This window comes from Spodoptera frugiperda, chromosome 2, assembly GCF_023101765.2.
Source record: "Spodoptera frugiperda isolate SF20-4 chromosome 2, AGI-APGP_CSIRO_Sfru_2.0, whole genome shotgun sequence".
NCBI classification, from domain to species: domain Eukaryota; kingdom Metazoa; phylum Arthropoda; class Insecta; order Lepidoptera; family Noctuidae; genus Spodoptera; species Spodoptera frugiperda.
In genome coordinates, this window is record NC_064213.1 from 887,659 (window position 1) to 902,141 (window position 14,483).

Sequence of the window (14,483 nt, forward strand, 5' to 3'; positions counted from 1 at the left end):
TAAAATGGGGTTCTTGATGATAGGAACATAAAGAATGTAAATGGAACTTACTCGTCAGGCGGTTCTGGCGCTGGGAACATTTCGAGCGCTTTCTCATACATCTTGTTGGACTCTGCCATGTAGCAGCCGTACTCTGTGTCTGGGAACGGTGGCTCCACCAGGTTGCGGTACATCTGGAACAAGAATGTCATGATGATTATAAGAATTACATTGAAACTACGCATGTTGGGAACACCATTACACATGAGTGAATTGATAACATATCAACAAGTTTTTAATTTTTGTATGCAAAGCTACATAAATGAAGAAGAAAATAAAAATTCAAGTGTTTCGGTAACGCTTGAATTTTGACTGCCTCGTTGGCCGAGTGGTTGCAAGTGCGACTGCCGGACAAGGGGTCTCGGGTTCGATTCCCGGGTCGGGCAATATTACCGGGTATTTTCGGTTTTTCGAAAATTTCTCAGTGGTAGCACGGAGTCTGGAATCGAGCTCAGTATGTGGCAATAGGCTCACCCCCTATTACATGGGACTTATAACACAAAATAATGGTGTAAAGTGGGTGTAAATTGTATAGCGGCATGCCGTAATGTGCACCTCTGCCTACCCCTTCGGGTATAAAAGGCGTTTTTTTTTTGAGGGTAGAAAATCATCCAATGACTTTTCTCACCCTGGGCGAGGCGAGAGGGAGTGTCAGACTCTTACTGACTAAAAACCACCCCGTTCCTACTCCTGCTTCTCGAACCGGAGCCCCGGTAAACCCGCTAGGTAGTCCGCAGCTCCGGAGGGTATAAAAGGCGAGACGTACCTGTGGGTTAATGAGCGCCTTGGTCATGGCGGAGCGCATGAGGTCGCCCATGTTGTTGAACTCCATCAGCATCTTCACGTAGCCCTCGCACTCCTGCACCGTGATCCTGTAGCTATCCGACGTCGTCTGTGAGCCGCAACTGTGGATGACAAGGGAGATATTTGTTACCGGTTTATTAGGGAACCATTATTACCTAACTAACTTTTACAAAATCTGTTTTATAAGTTTTTAAACTGACATGGTCACTAACACTATTATTAGACCTTGAGACGGGATATCGGGACGGGACTACCATGTTTTATCTGTTTCAGTACAATGATTGGTTTAAATATTATCTCAGACTATAGTTCGTTCAGAGATTTACAGATTTTACAAAGCAAGCATCCATCCATCCTTAATCATAATTATTTATGTTGTCAATTAGCAATACTAATAGTGGATTAATAAATTATTATTAGGATTTATCGTTTGATTTGGAGTACAGGTTTCAAAAAAGAGCAAAAAATAATTTATCTATATATTAATACGTGATGCAAAAACTTTGGACCGCTTTTTACGAAAATTGCGCGGACGTAGGAGCATAAAATTTGGTACACTTATAGTTTATGTGTAGGAGAAGTGCAGGACGCAAATATTTTTTAAAAATAATGCTTATAAAGTACATTAAATTAATAAATAAAACATTACACACACATGCATAGTATCTGATCGTATTTGACAAAACGTCAAAATCGATAGACATTGCGATGATATTGACGTCTCACATGAATAGAGTTTTATAAAAGAGTTTGTTTGAGTTTGTGTTAAATAAAAATTATCCTTGAACGTATGTTAAGTGGTATTGTAAATTAAATCGTATATGGTTGAATTTCAACCACTAGGCGACCACTGGTTTAATTAAAACACTCAGACGTTTAGAGCGTATTAAGAGTCGAGACATTTACTCAAGTACCATGAAGATCTAGTATTGGTTTAAGTTGATTAGTTAAGCCAATATTCACTGTTAGGTTTTATTTAATGCATGTTATTATTGCATTCAATAAATACGTCTTCGCATTAAACCAGCCATTAATTTAAACGACCCATATGTACCGTTAGACAGCGTACCTTAGACAAGCATTAAGTCTTGACCTAATTCATGTCATAAAACCAGTTCTAGGTTACATCAGAATGCTGAACGTGGAACTATAAATACTTGAGTCGCGCGGGTGCTGGCAGAAACCTTACAAGCACACGAGTGGCTTCACAAATCATTGGTACGGGTAAATTTGTAACAGCTGAGCCGATCATGGAATTCGATTCAATTTGCGAAGAAAAGGTCATGGTTACTTTTTACTCCTAATTCTAACTTTACCATAAAATTCTCTAAGACAATATTATTCTTGAAACTTCAACTATACAAGACCTAGGCCGAGAGGCGACATATATCGACCAGATTGGAGTCATATTAAAGAACTGTTTAAATTAAATAATAGTACTTTGACCGACGAGCATGCATGAAAAGATTGATGACTGTTGATGAAGCAAAAGAGGTAAGATTCGTAATAATTAACAATTAGCCTCTGCCTATTGTGGGATACAGGCCCACATACAACACCACCATATCCTTTGGAGTTGTCCTTATCTAGTAATCGGATTTTTACTAATATGTTGCTTGTTTAAATGACATACCTCCATAGAGACAATTTATATGTTTTTTATTAGAATAGAGCCCACCAATTGACATTTGTACAGTGATGCTTATAAAATTGGCAATATTGGCATTGACATGAATTAGCCCAATTATTTTTCAATGCAAATGAAGCTACGTCGATAAGGAAGTTAATATGTAAATAAGATACGTCTGGGGCTTACCAAGAGTATTTTTACCTAATTAGGTATTGAATTTATTATTTACCTGTTCTCTCTGAAATGTTGTAGCAAGCGAAGAATGAGTCGCGGCATCATTGCTTCTGCGACGCACATCAGGGCTGCGGGCACGTCTCCCGGGCGGGTGCATTTGTTGCCGTGGTTGCTGCAAAACCTGGAACGAAATATATTTAACCTTTAGATTCAGTAAATAAGCTCAATAAAATATTGGAAAACTTTAAAGTGTTTGTTTATCTATCTATCAACGTCAGCCTGTATACTGTCCCTAAAAATTTATTAATGTGTACTGATTGCCATTTAAAAAAAAATACTCAAGTTAGCAATATGAATTGCAATCACATGGTACAAACAACAAATACATAATATACAAAAAGCACGTGATTCTCATTATCACAATTTACAACGCAGATAGCCAATCAAAACATGGAGTGAGCATCTGCAAAATATCCGCAGTAGGTACCTATCTACATCACCACACGTCCTCATTAGATCGAGATGTGTGACGTAAAGAGATGACGTCATCGCCCCAAGGTCATTGCGAAGGTCTGGGAGCAAGTTCAAACGGACGTCTGAGTCACGAAAAGGTCATGAAGATGCTCCATCTCTCTCTAACTTGAAGGAAGTCCTACAACAATGTTTGAGAGCTAACCATGGCCGTTTTTCAGCGTCTCCGCGTTGTCTATTGTCGTTTTGTTAACAGGCTCGATATTTATTTATTTGCTTTGTTTTGTGTTTTTATCTGGATGCTGGTCGTTTTGTTAGGGTATTGTTCCGAGTTAATAAAAACAAACCGTTTCAATCTGTTCTCTTTATTTAAATTAATTTACCGACTGTTGCAAATACTGTAATTCAACTTAGATATCTTAGAACACAATCGGAATAATAAATAAACACAGTTAATAAATCAATCAACTAATCAGCTAATTGTAACAGCATACAATCAATTAATTATCTAATCCTTTAGACAAAAAATGACTTGCGTTAAAAATAAAACGCCAACATTATTAGATACTAAAGGGTGTCCCAATAAGAACGCAAGATTTAAATTTGGCGGCATTCGAAGTATCATTGTTTGACATTTGAACACGTGTTATTTTTTGTTAGTATAAGGTACGAGGTTAGTAAAAATGGAGCGCTACACGATTAAAAATGAGCCAGGTCAAGCGCAAACAGTCAATCATAGTGTTCGGTATCGTAAAATGGTAACCAGTCTTTTCGTACCTCGAATTAAAGAAATGGATTTGGAGGGTATGTGGTTTCAAGAAGATGGCACCACATGTCATACAGCCAGAAAAACAATTGAATTGCTGCATCAGTCATGTCCCGGTCGTGTTATTTCACGTTTTGGAGACCAGAATTGGCCGCCTAGATCATGTGATTTATCACCATTAGACATTTTTCTTTAGGGTTTCTTAAAGTCGATGGTTTATGCGAATAAGCCGACGACGACTCAAGCCTTGAAAAGGAAATTGGACGCTGTATTAATGAAATACCGCAGCATTTATGCAAAACGGTCATTGAAAATTTCATTGAAAGATCGCGTATGTTTAAGCAAACCAGCGGCAGCCATCTGCCCGATGTATTGTTCCATAGATAACCTCATCCTCTCTACTTTACGATATTATAAAGCTTTCACGATTTTTCTAAAAATATCTGCGTTTTATTTAAAATTTAAATCTTGCGTTCTTGTTGGGACACACTTTAGATGTAACTTAGAAACATATACCTACATACTAAATACTAATACGTAATAAACCTTTTTGAGGTGGAAAATCATACAATGACATTTCCCTTGAGCGAGCTGAGAGGGAGTGTGTCTCTTACTGATTAAAAAGTAAAACCCACCCCGTTCCTACTCCCGTTTTTCGAGCCAGAGCCCCGGTAAATCCGCTAGGTAGTCCGCAGTTCCGGATCAGGAATCAGCCCTACTGGGCCCCATTTGTGATGGTCTGATGGCTCTTTGACGTAATAAACCCTAAATACCCATTTCCTATCACATTTCCTTCACAACACTAATCGATACGAAAACGTCACACAGGCTGTAACAAATTGCTTCATTATCCCAGCAAGAGATTGTCTGGAACTCATTTCTCTGATAACGATCTGCGTCAATACAAATAGCTACAGTATTATGATAAGAATGACATGTACTTTCAAGTGGCAATCACTCTATTTACACCCGTATCTATGTTTAGATCGAGGTTTGTAATCAAAACGTAATCATTCTCCGTTATGCCAAGTGAAGTATTTTGTTTATGCCGTACCTATTTTATGCTGAGTATTCTGATGTTTGTACAGTGATCAAAACGGTGATGAATATGATAAAAACTAAAGAAGTATGACTGTAAGGGTCGTCGTACTAAGTGACGTTCTGTAATCTCTGCCATGAAGCAAAGAGGTCATAACTGGATTTCCCTTTAACATACTGCGGGACACTACGGGAAGCGCGGGATGTTACAACTTACAAACTACGCCCCTTTCTATTTCCATCTAGCAGTCCCATACTACAAACACGTTGCCAATTGTTCACATTTTAATGTGCCACTTTCTGAGCGCTTATAACCTATCTACACCTTTTTACTTATAATATCATTGGGCAGGGCCGATTTGTTTTGTTACAGTGCACAATCACATTATGGCATCTCCTCTTTGTACTTGTTTCATGGTTTCTGCCTATCCATTGGCATAAAGGTTTATGTATCTCCCACAGAAATATTTATAACATGTATGGTATCTTCAGTAGGCAGCTTCGTTATTAACGTTTGACGCAAGACGGCATCTGACTGAATCGGTTCTGCGTAATCGTTGATTCTAAGAACAAATCTTTGTTTAACATTATTATAAGGAAAAATCTTTATACTGATATTCAAATTAGTAACATTTGTAAGATTATTAATAAACAACCTACTGAGATGACTAATTCCAAGTTCAGCGAAAATTCCAGGCAGGTTGTATAAATAAACATTAGGTAGTTGCTATCAATGAGCGATCTTAACATCTATAGCGCCATAGTCAGGTGGCTTTTAGGTGTGATATTTCCTTAAGATCTATGCGAGTTTAGATGAAATTGCAAATCAGCCGTCATGCAAAAAGGAAATGTGGAAAGGCAGTTTCATCATTATCATTAGGCTGTTCTCGTCCACTGCTGGACATAGGCCTCTCCAAAGGTACGCCACCGAGCTCGATCTTTAGCTCTACGCATCCAAACACTACCAGCCACCTTGTGGATATCGTCACTCCACCTAGCTGGATGGCGCCCTACACTACGCTTGCCTAGACGCGGTCACTACTCTAGAACACGTTCTTCGATAAATATGGCCGACCGGAAAGGCAGTTTAAAGAGAAGAAATGATTACAAAACTTCCAAATACTGTGACATTATTCACTTTTTCCATAAGAGATGGACAGGTGTAAGGATCCGAGCCACCCATATTTCCTCATCGTGAAAACAAGCCACGCATGTAAAGCGTGCCATGTATTCTAATTCTATTTGAAATGTCAACAAAACAATGCACAGCTGCTATCGAGAACTGCATAACTATGTATCTATCGGTAGATAAACGTGTTAACTTATTCGATCTTATCTTTATTATTAGTTCTACTAAAGCCCTGTTTCCGTTAGTGTTACTGAAGGAAAAGGGGATTTTTATAGAGGAATTCATCGAATGACTTCTCCCACCTTGAACGAGGTGAGAGGGAGTCTTAGACTCTTCCTGACTAAAAATCACATCGTTCCTACTTCTGCTTTTCGAGCCCCGGTTCCTATTTACGTACTCTTTTTTTACTTTACGAGTTTATTATGAAAACGTTTTATAGTATTTTCTCTGCTGTCATTGTTACCAAACGGTTCGCTTGTTAGGAGGCCCTCTATGGTCCACATCCATATAATCTCCACACAACTATGATTATGTTCAAATGCTCATCCATCATTGAAATCCTCCCATTCGTGTTATGCTTCCCTGATTTGCTTTATAAAATTACAACTTTTTGTTTTGTTTGGGCAAAAAACAACTAATCATAGTTCAATGTACTAGCAGTACTTGGAAGGTATATCGACGCATGATTATTTTTTGTTTCATAATTTATTTGTTTCAAATGTCTACGTTTTATGGTGGTCTCTACCTACTTAGTTATAATTTATAGTTTAGTAAGGATTTTAGATACGGACGCCAGCACATTATTAAATACTTTTCTACAGCGAAGTACTAACGCCTCCAAACTGTAATTTTTTTTTCAAATTAATCGATGTAGTAACAATAGGCTTACCCCGTATTACATAGGACTTATAAAACAAATATCGAAAAGTTGGTGTATATTGTAAAGCAGCATCACGTGCCGTAAAGTGCACCTCTGGCTACTCTTTTGGGAATAAAAGGCGTGACGTTGCACAACTAATGTATGAAAATACAAGAAAGAAAATTATTTTTTTTTTTTCAATTTGTGTAAAATTTCACTGTTGTCTTAATAAACAAGACTTCAGGCACTTCAGGTTTTATTAGTGATCCGGTGTCTGCTTTCTGGGTCAGATGTCTCTAATGAATGACATACCTAGTAGTAGTACCTACCTAACCACGTGATGTACCAAACTCTTGAAGCGAAACATACATACATTATGTACCACTATTCTATTGTGTTGTATACATTAAAGATTAAATAGATATATAAATGCTAATATTGATTTGTTTACACTCGTTCCATATATCATTCTCTATTTACTCTAACAGATTGTAATCACGCTCCTAAGGTCTAGAGCGGCCTCGACTCGGTCAAGTTCAACAACGGCTGGGTTCCCATTCTTATCACGCACGTGTTTAGAAGACGGATTATTTATCACTAGTGATAACGCTTGATAACCACGGCCTGTGTGATGTGTGATCAATATTTAGGTACCGCGTTTTATCAATGCTGATTGAGATGTGAACAGTCGCTGATTTTTCACGAAAGTATTACGTAGGAAAGCATTTGACATACTATTTTAATATCGCATTATCACTATACATGGTACATGTTGACTGTATGATTGACCGAGTGACTGGGACAAAGCGTGTATGATCCAAAAATTGTTGTTTAGTCTATGAGTTTGTTGTGTACGACAAAATTGTCCTCATTACCGCATCTATCAAGCAAAATTTTTTGCAAAAGGCCCAAAAACAAGTACTTAATGAATATTTTTCCAGATAGCAACGACAAGCGACATTAGGTCTCGTGTATATCACGCACGAACAGCAACGTCCACAATATCATAATGTTCATAATACAGCGCTGAGCTTCGCATTCGGTGTCAAATGTAACAAGCACGTGTTCGCGATAACAATCACATTGGACGTCTCTTCACGTTCTCTTTCCGTTCAATACACTAGACAACGCAATGCAGTCCCCTACTTATGGCCTATTTATTCCAGACTTTCAACAAATGCCCTACATTTTCTAGTCATAATATCCTGATGTCAGTTGTCTTGATAGATATATGCCAGTTATAATGGAAATAAAAGGGACTTAGTATTCGTCAAGTCTTCAACTTCACAAGTTTCTAAGTGTAAAATCAAATTACGTGAAATTACCTAACACATGCGTATACGAAGTGAGAGAACAATAAATATGTTTTCATCTACCCAAATCACAAAAACTAAATTGAATTTTAAAACGCAGTATATCTCCGCCTACCTATTACCATAATGGATATTTTTGGAGAATATCAAAAACTATGATATAATCGACAGTGAACTAGTTCGTTTTACATTATGTAAAGCAAAGTTTTAGATGACACTCTTTACTCTAAGCGAAATACGATTAACAATAGTAATGGGGATTCTTTTATTTTAATTTTAGCTAAAACAGACATAGTATTGAGGACTACTTGACAGTTTAGTCGGAAAGAGAAACCACAATTGATACCACACATAATAAAATTATATTATTAATTAATCAATTTTAAAATAACTTTTCCTGTTAAAGGATTATCTTAAGTCAAGGCATACGATACAAAGTATACAAGGACGAGCATGAGATAAATAAGCTAGACGGTTAGCGAAGTAAATAAAATCACCACTTAGCAGATTCGCGCTCACGACTAGCGGGCAAACACGGGACATGGCGACGCATAATTTCACTAATAACATACACAGAAAATAACCAGTTTAATAAACACAACTTCTATTCCACAAACACGGAGTATTAAATAAACAGAGTGGTTCATTATCAACATGCAAGCTTAGGATTTGAATAATCTTTAGAACTAATAAATGTCGTAGACAAAAATGTCTCTTGGTCGCTTGGAAGGACTACGGGATCTCTCATTAGCACTCCATTTGTGTTTCCATCTATGTCCGCATTTCACAATTAACATACGCATTGAGTTACCGCAGTCGTCTATAATAATATGGTAGGTATCTGCATTTTGAATGAGGTGCGATATCGGAACTAGTTTTAGTAAAAATAAAATACTTTTGAGTGCCTACGTCAAAATATTGTTGCAGAAACGATAGAGAAAATAACCTTCATTAAATTGCGATTTTGTTAAAACTAAGTTCATTTCAAGTCTATTATAATCGAGTAAAATGTCTACTTTCTCTCGCGTGGGATGATAAACGCCATTATTTTACTCCATTTAGTCTTAGAGCCTTTCAAACATGGAGCAGCTTTGTATAACATGGGTTGTTACAGGCGCTGACGTCATTCAACCGCCCCCGCGCACTCGACGGGAGCCTACGAGCCTAGAGAAATTCTACCATAATCTTAGAATAAACCAGGCCGTTAGGACCACTTTGTTATAATTAAGCCCATAAAATTGCATATTGGATATCGGCAAGATAAACATTGAGCCGATGAAAATGGTTGGTCCCGCCCAAACAGGAGCATATTCATTTAGAGAAATCACCCTGATATTAGCGACAGTGGTTACCATAGAGCATTGCAATTGCTTTCCTTGTAATGTTAATTGTATACAATTTATTTGAAGCAAATGTAGTAAGCTGTAGGCCTGCGTAGTACGAGGAACGAAATGGTAATAATTATGTTTTAATAGGGAACCCCAGAAAGCGAAACTAACGAGGGAATGTAAAATATCTGCTATAATTCCTGTGTCGCACACTGTGCACCATTCAATAAACTTTTTATTTATATCCAAGAATAACTTTTTGGCGTCAATCTGATACGAAATGTTTTTAAAGTGCGAGATATATTTGGCGCCGGGAGGACGGCAGATGGCCATTTACAATCCACTTGAGACAAGACAGCCTTGACCCTGATGGGTTCTCAGTTCACATCCCAAATTGCAAGTGGCGGCTTTATTGCAAGAATAAAAACGATACAGGTTTTCTTAACCCGATATTGTGTGGTATCTGATTCAGGGTGGTCTTACAACAGCGATGGCATCTTGGTCTTATATAATGTTGGTTAAATCAGGGTACTCTACTTGTCCTACTTTTTCAGACTTTCTTTGTGGTACAGGACACAACGTTCTTAAATATTGGTTGCCAATTTGTGGATTATATCAATAGCTATCTTGTGCTACACGTAACGTAGCAGCCAATCTAAGAAGCTCTAAGAACTTGAAGTTGTTATTTGAAGATGATCAGAATAGCTTACCCATCCTCCTTCATGACGGATTTGTCGCCACAATCGCATGCGCCTCCAGCCTGCGACAGGAACATGTTGAAGTCGTGCGTGGAGTGGTCGCCGCGGTGGAAGCACTCCCGACATATCGACATGCACGGGGAGATGCCGCACGTGCGACATCGATACGCGACAACACGCGGTATCCAGACTAGACCGCATTTGTCGTGTTTGTCGTAACTCCGGACTGTGGACAACAGAGAATAAGGTTTTAATATGGAAAGACTAATCATCTTACTTAGTTATACAGTGAAGATAATCTCTTAAATATTAAATTCTAAAATCATATCAGTTCAGTTCCAGATTGTTGACGAAACTACCTATTTAATAAGAACTACATTCTGTGCTAAAGATTTCAAGACGAGGTAAACAAAAGTATTAATACCTAAACCTACAATAAACAGATAAAAACATGGGTTTTTTAAACATGTATTTTTTTGATATTTATGTGTCATAATAAAACCAATCCGCAATTTAATTTGTATGCACATCCTTAATCAAAGTAACATTTTAACGTTTAGCAAAGGTTTGAAGATTTATAAAGATAAAGACCTCCGCAAAGATAGTCGGCATTAGTTAATTCACAGAAGGAAAGTCTTCCAATGTAAGTTTACATAGTGGTTAACAGACATACTATAGTTATGTGTTGGGCAGCCAACTACGTATGAGCAAGTAATTAGGGAGATCTGCTACAATTTCTCAGAAAGTCCATTTTAAATTACTCAGTCAGGTGGACGCGATGGAGCAATCTGTACCCTTAGTATGAGTTTGCTTTACGTTTAACGAAATCTAAACGAGAGTGCATTTGGCGCTCTGATTGGTTGGTTCACTTGTGCCGGCCAATCAGAACACCGAACACGCACTCGTTTCGTTTTCGTTCAACGTAAAGCAAACTCGTACTAAGGTTATTGGTCTTACTGGAAATATGCAGTAGAGAAGGAACAATAACTATGGTCTAGTTCTAACTTAAACCTTGTATACTGAATTTAAGATAGGCTTATTATGTAAAGATCCCGTTAGAATCGCTGCATCCGAAATCCGCATTCGTCTAGGTGATAAATTCAGTAGTACTGCAGTGCGGACAAAATCGATTCAGATGAATACAAATTCAGTATTTAAGAAATACCCGTGACTAAACCAGCTAAAAGAAGTTACTGGTATTTCCATTGCCGAAATAACGAAACGTATACAACATTAATCACTCAGGTCCTGTTCTAAAAGTATCTCATACAGGTATCTAATTGTTTTATTAGCATCTGCTTAAAAAACATGAAACAACAATAGCCGGTCCCACCCTGGCTTCAAAATAGCAAGTCATCCCATGTAATTATAGTGGACTCTAATGATTTTGAGACCATAACTAATGGGTATCAGAGATTTTGGAGGATCTATTAATATACATGTCTTGAGTGGTGAAGTAAAATCCCCAGTGATATTGATGGAATGGGTCGAGGTCAGTTTCTGTCAGGTCACGCGTCTGCTAACTGCCGTCTGCTTTCTAAGACCCATTATGAATAATGCTCTTTGCCACTAGTTATGAGCTTCTTAACATATTTTGTACAGGATATTATATTTTCTCCACGGAAAAGAGTGACAATTTCTCAGACTTTACTGCTATAGATTTCTTGGCAATAAAATACAGCATGAAGCGTATCTTTTGCACAACTCGGGAATCAAAAACGTGATCTCATCGTCCTCAGTTATCTTGTCTACAGAACTGTTGGATTGAACTCTCAGGCTTATCTGGAATCATACTGTGCATCTAACGGACCTCATCTTCATGGCAAATCAAACACAACACGATTACCTCGAAATATTTATTATTCATTGACAAAATTCCAGGTACACTGTGACTATTATAGAAATGACACGATTACTGAATGGAACTATTAATGAACGACCTATTCACAATCCATTGACTTTAAACCTACACTGTATTTTTCGCCTCAGTTTATGGCCAAATTTTGGGCAATTCCAATTCACCTATGACGAATTCTAAAATAACGCTTTAGTTCGACGTATCTATGTTATTTTGTGTTTTATTTTCCGACTGAATGGATAAAGATCCTTTCCAAGATATTCGCTGGAAGATCAAAGGTGCTTCCAGCTAAAACTCCTAATTTCAGAAGGCCAGTGTTAATATTGACCTGTACAGAATCTGTGAATTATTATCATTTCATATGAAAAATTAACAGGAACCAAATTCCTCGTATTTTCCTTAACATCCAAAGATCAAAGAGCTTTTACTTTAAAGTACTTTATACCTTATACTCCATAGTATCCTGCGTAGTAAATATTTTTCCCCAACTACTCAACATGTAAACAAATGGATTTTTTATGCAACATACGGTTCTTGTAATAGGTACAATTTTTTCTATGCTCAGAACTACGACGTAAATAACAGTAATGAATGACAAATAATGCAAAACTGTAAAACAGTTAAATATTAAAATTATTGTAACGTACATCGACGTCTGCATTGAAGCGTAACAAAATGACATGAACCGAACTATCCTAGCAAGTAGCAACTGTAACCCGGGCAATGCAAAAACTGAAAAAAGATAGTAAACACATAAAACCAATTAGTAGTATGGCAATATAAGCATTACGCAACATTAGCCGGCTGTAACAAGGCGTCGCATCGATAATTACGAGCAGCGTGCGCGTGCGCCGACGGACCGTCGTATCAACGTTCGTTGTACACGTATAGGTGGTTATTGCCCTGACCGTGACGGTGCCGCGCTTTGGGCTACCACTGATGAGTTGACATCATTTCGTCTATTATTGAAATATACAAGTCGACATACAAGGATATTAAATGTTACCTGTAACAAAATGGATTTATCCTAAACACGTTTTTTGTCATTTAAAAGGAAAAATGATGTGGATATGTTTAAACGATTTTAAGCGAATGACGACATGACGCAACGAAAGGTAGAAGATTGATCTTTTCAATAACATCGTGTGACCGGACAACATTTCCTCAAATAGAAAAAGACGTTAATTATACTATTGTTGTTAGATATTTTTATTTGGATATCCACGTTTGCAACAATGAATAATCAGTTATCGTTATTGATAACGTATGTCGGTATCTTTTAAAATAGTAGTCGATTATTAAAAATTCAAATTTTCATATTATCATAAAATGGAAATCTAGTTTCCAAATAAAGTCAAACTGAAAGCAACATTATTCGGCAGAATCGAAGACAAAGATACAAAGTTGCAAATCGGCAAGAGTATCCAAGGAGGTCCATGTCTCGTAAAGTACAGGAACAAAGCGGGTGCTTATCTCTTAGCAAGGAGGAACACGGCACGTGTCTGTTGGACCGCGATCAGCTGTTAGACGGGGTCGACGAACGCCACGGCCGGTGAATAACACCGTCCGATACGAAACGCACCGGAGTCAATGCACTTGCTAAGAAAACTGGGGTCGTCTCAAAATGTACGGGTAAATCAAACTTGCATACGAGATGCGAGCACCAAAATGGTTGTCAAATTGTTCACGAGTCACTTGTGACTTGGTGGCTTGCATATGCGCATATCGATATAACAAACAAACGTAGTTTCTTTTGCGTGTAACTAATTGAGCTGGTGTTGTACCAGGCGATATTAAAATATTCGTATCGAGCAATTGTTTCAATTGTGAACATTAAACCGTTTATGAACAATGTTTGCACTTGGGGCGTAAAGGTTGAATTATTTTTTACTGTTTGCCATTGGCTTCACGTCCGCCTGGTAATTTGTAGACAAATACGATATTTCTGCTCTGACAATAAAACGTTTGGCGTTTTAGGATTTTCAAGTTTGCCTTGCGAATCATTAGTTTACATGGTAAACATGTGCTACGTCTGCTAAGTCTTATGAAAAATTTAACGTTTCAGGTGTTTAAATAGAGGGCAAGTAATGTTACAAAGAAACCTTACTAAACTTTGCAGAAATAAGGCTTTTCGTCTCGCTGCAATACCACAACATAATGTCTTAGGGAACAAGGAAAACCGTTTGTCATCAACCACACTTCCACAGAACCAGCCTAAATTAACTTAGAAAAAGTTTATAGTAAGAATGTAACAACTTGTACTTTTTATAAAGGAATTTATCCTCTTCCTTCGTTCGTGTGAACCACAGAGGAGCACTTGCGAATAAAAAATAAAAATGTGTACGAGCAGATATGAGATCTCTGGCCACGTAATCA

General features: G+C 37.6%; 1 protein-coding gene across 2 annotated transcripts in view; it reads right to left on the reverse strand.

The window, feature by feature from the left end:
- LOC118269043 (E3 ubiquitin-protein ligase Ubr3) overlaps positions 1-14,483 on the reverse strand; it is a 59,124-nt gene that overhangs the window by 38,097 nt on the left and 6,544 nt on the right. For both annotated transcript variants that reach the window (XM_050701064.1, XM_050701072.1), the window contains exons 2-5: positions 10,262-10,475; positions 2,703-2,828; positions 806-944; positions 52-173 (exon numbers count right to left, since the gene is read on the reverse strand). In XM_050701064.1, coding sequence (XP_050557021.1) covers positions 52-173; positions 806-944; positions 2,703-2,828; positions 10,262-10,475 — 601 coding nt within the window. The remainder of the gene's footprint in view (positions 1-51; positions 174-805; positions 945-2,702; positions 2,829-10,261; positions 10,476-14,483) is intronic.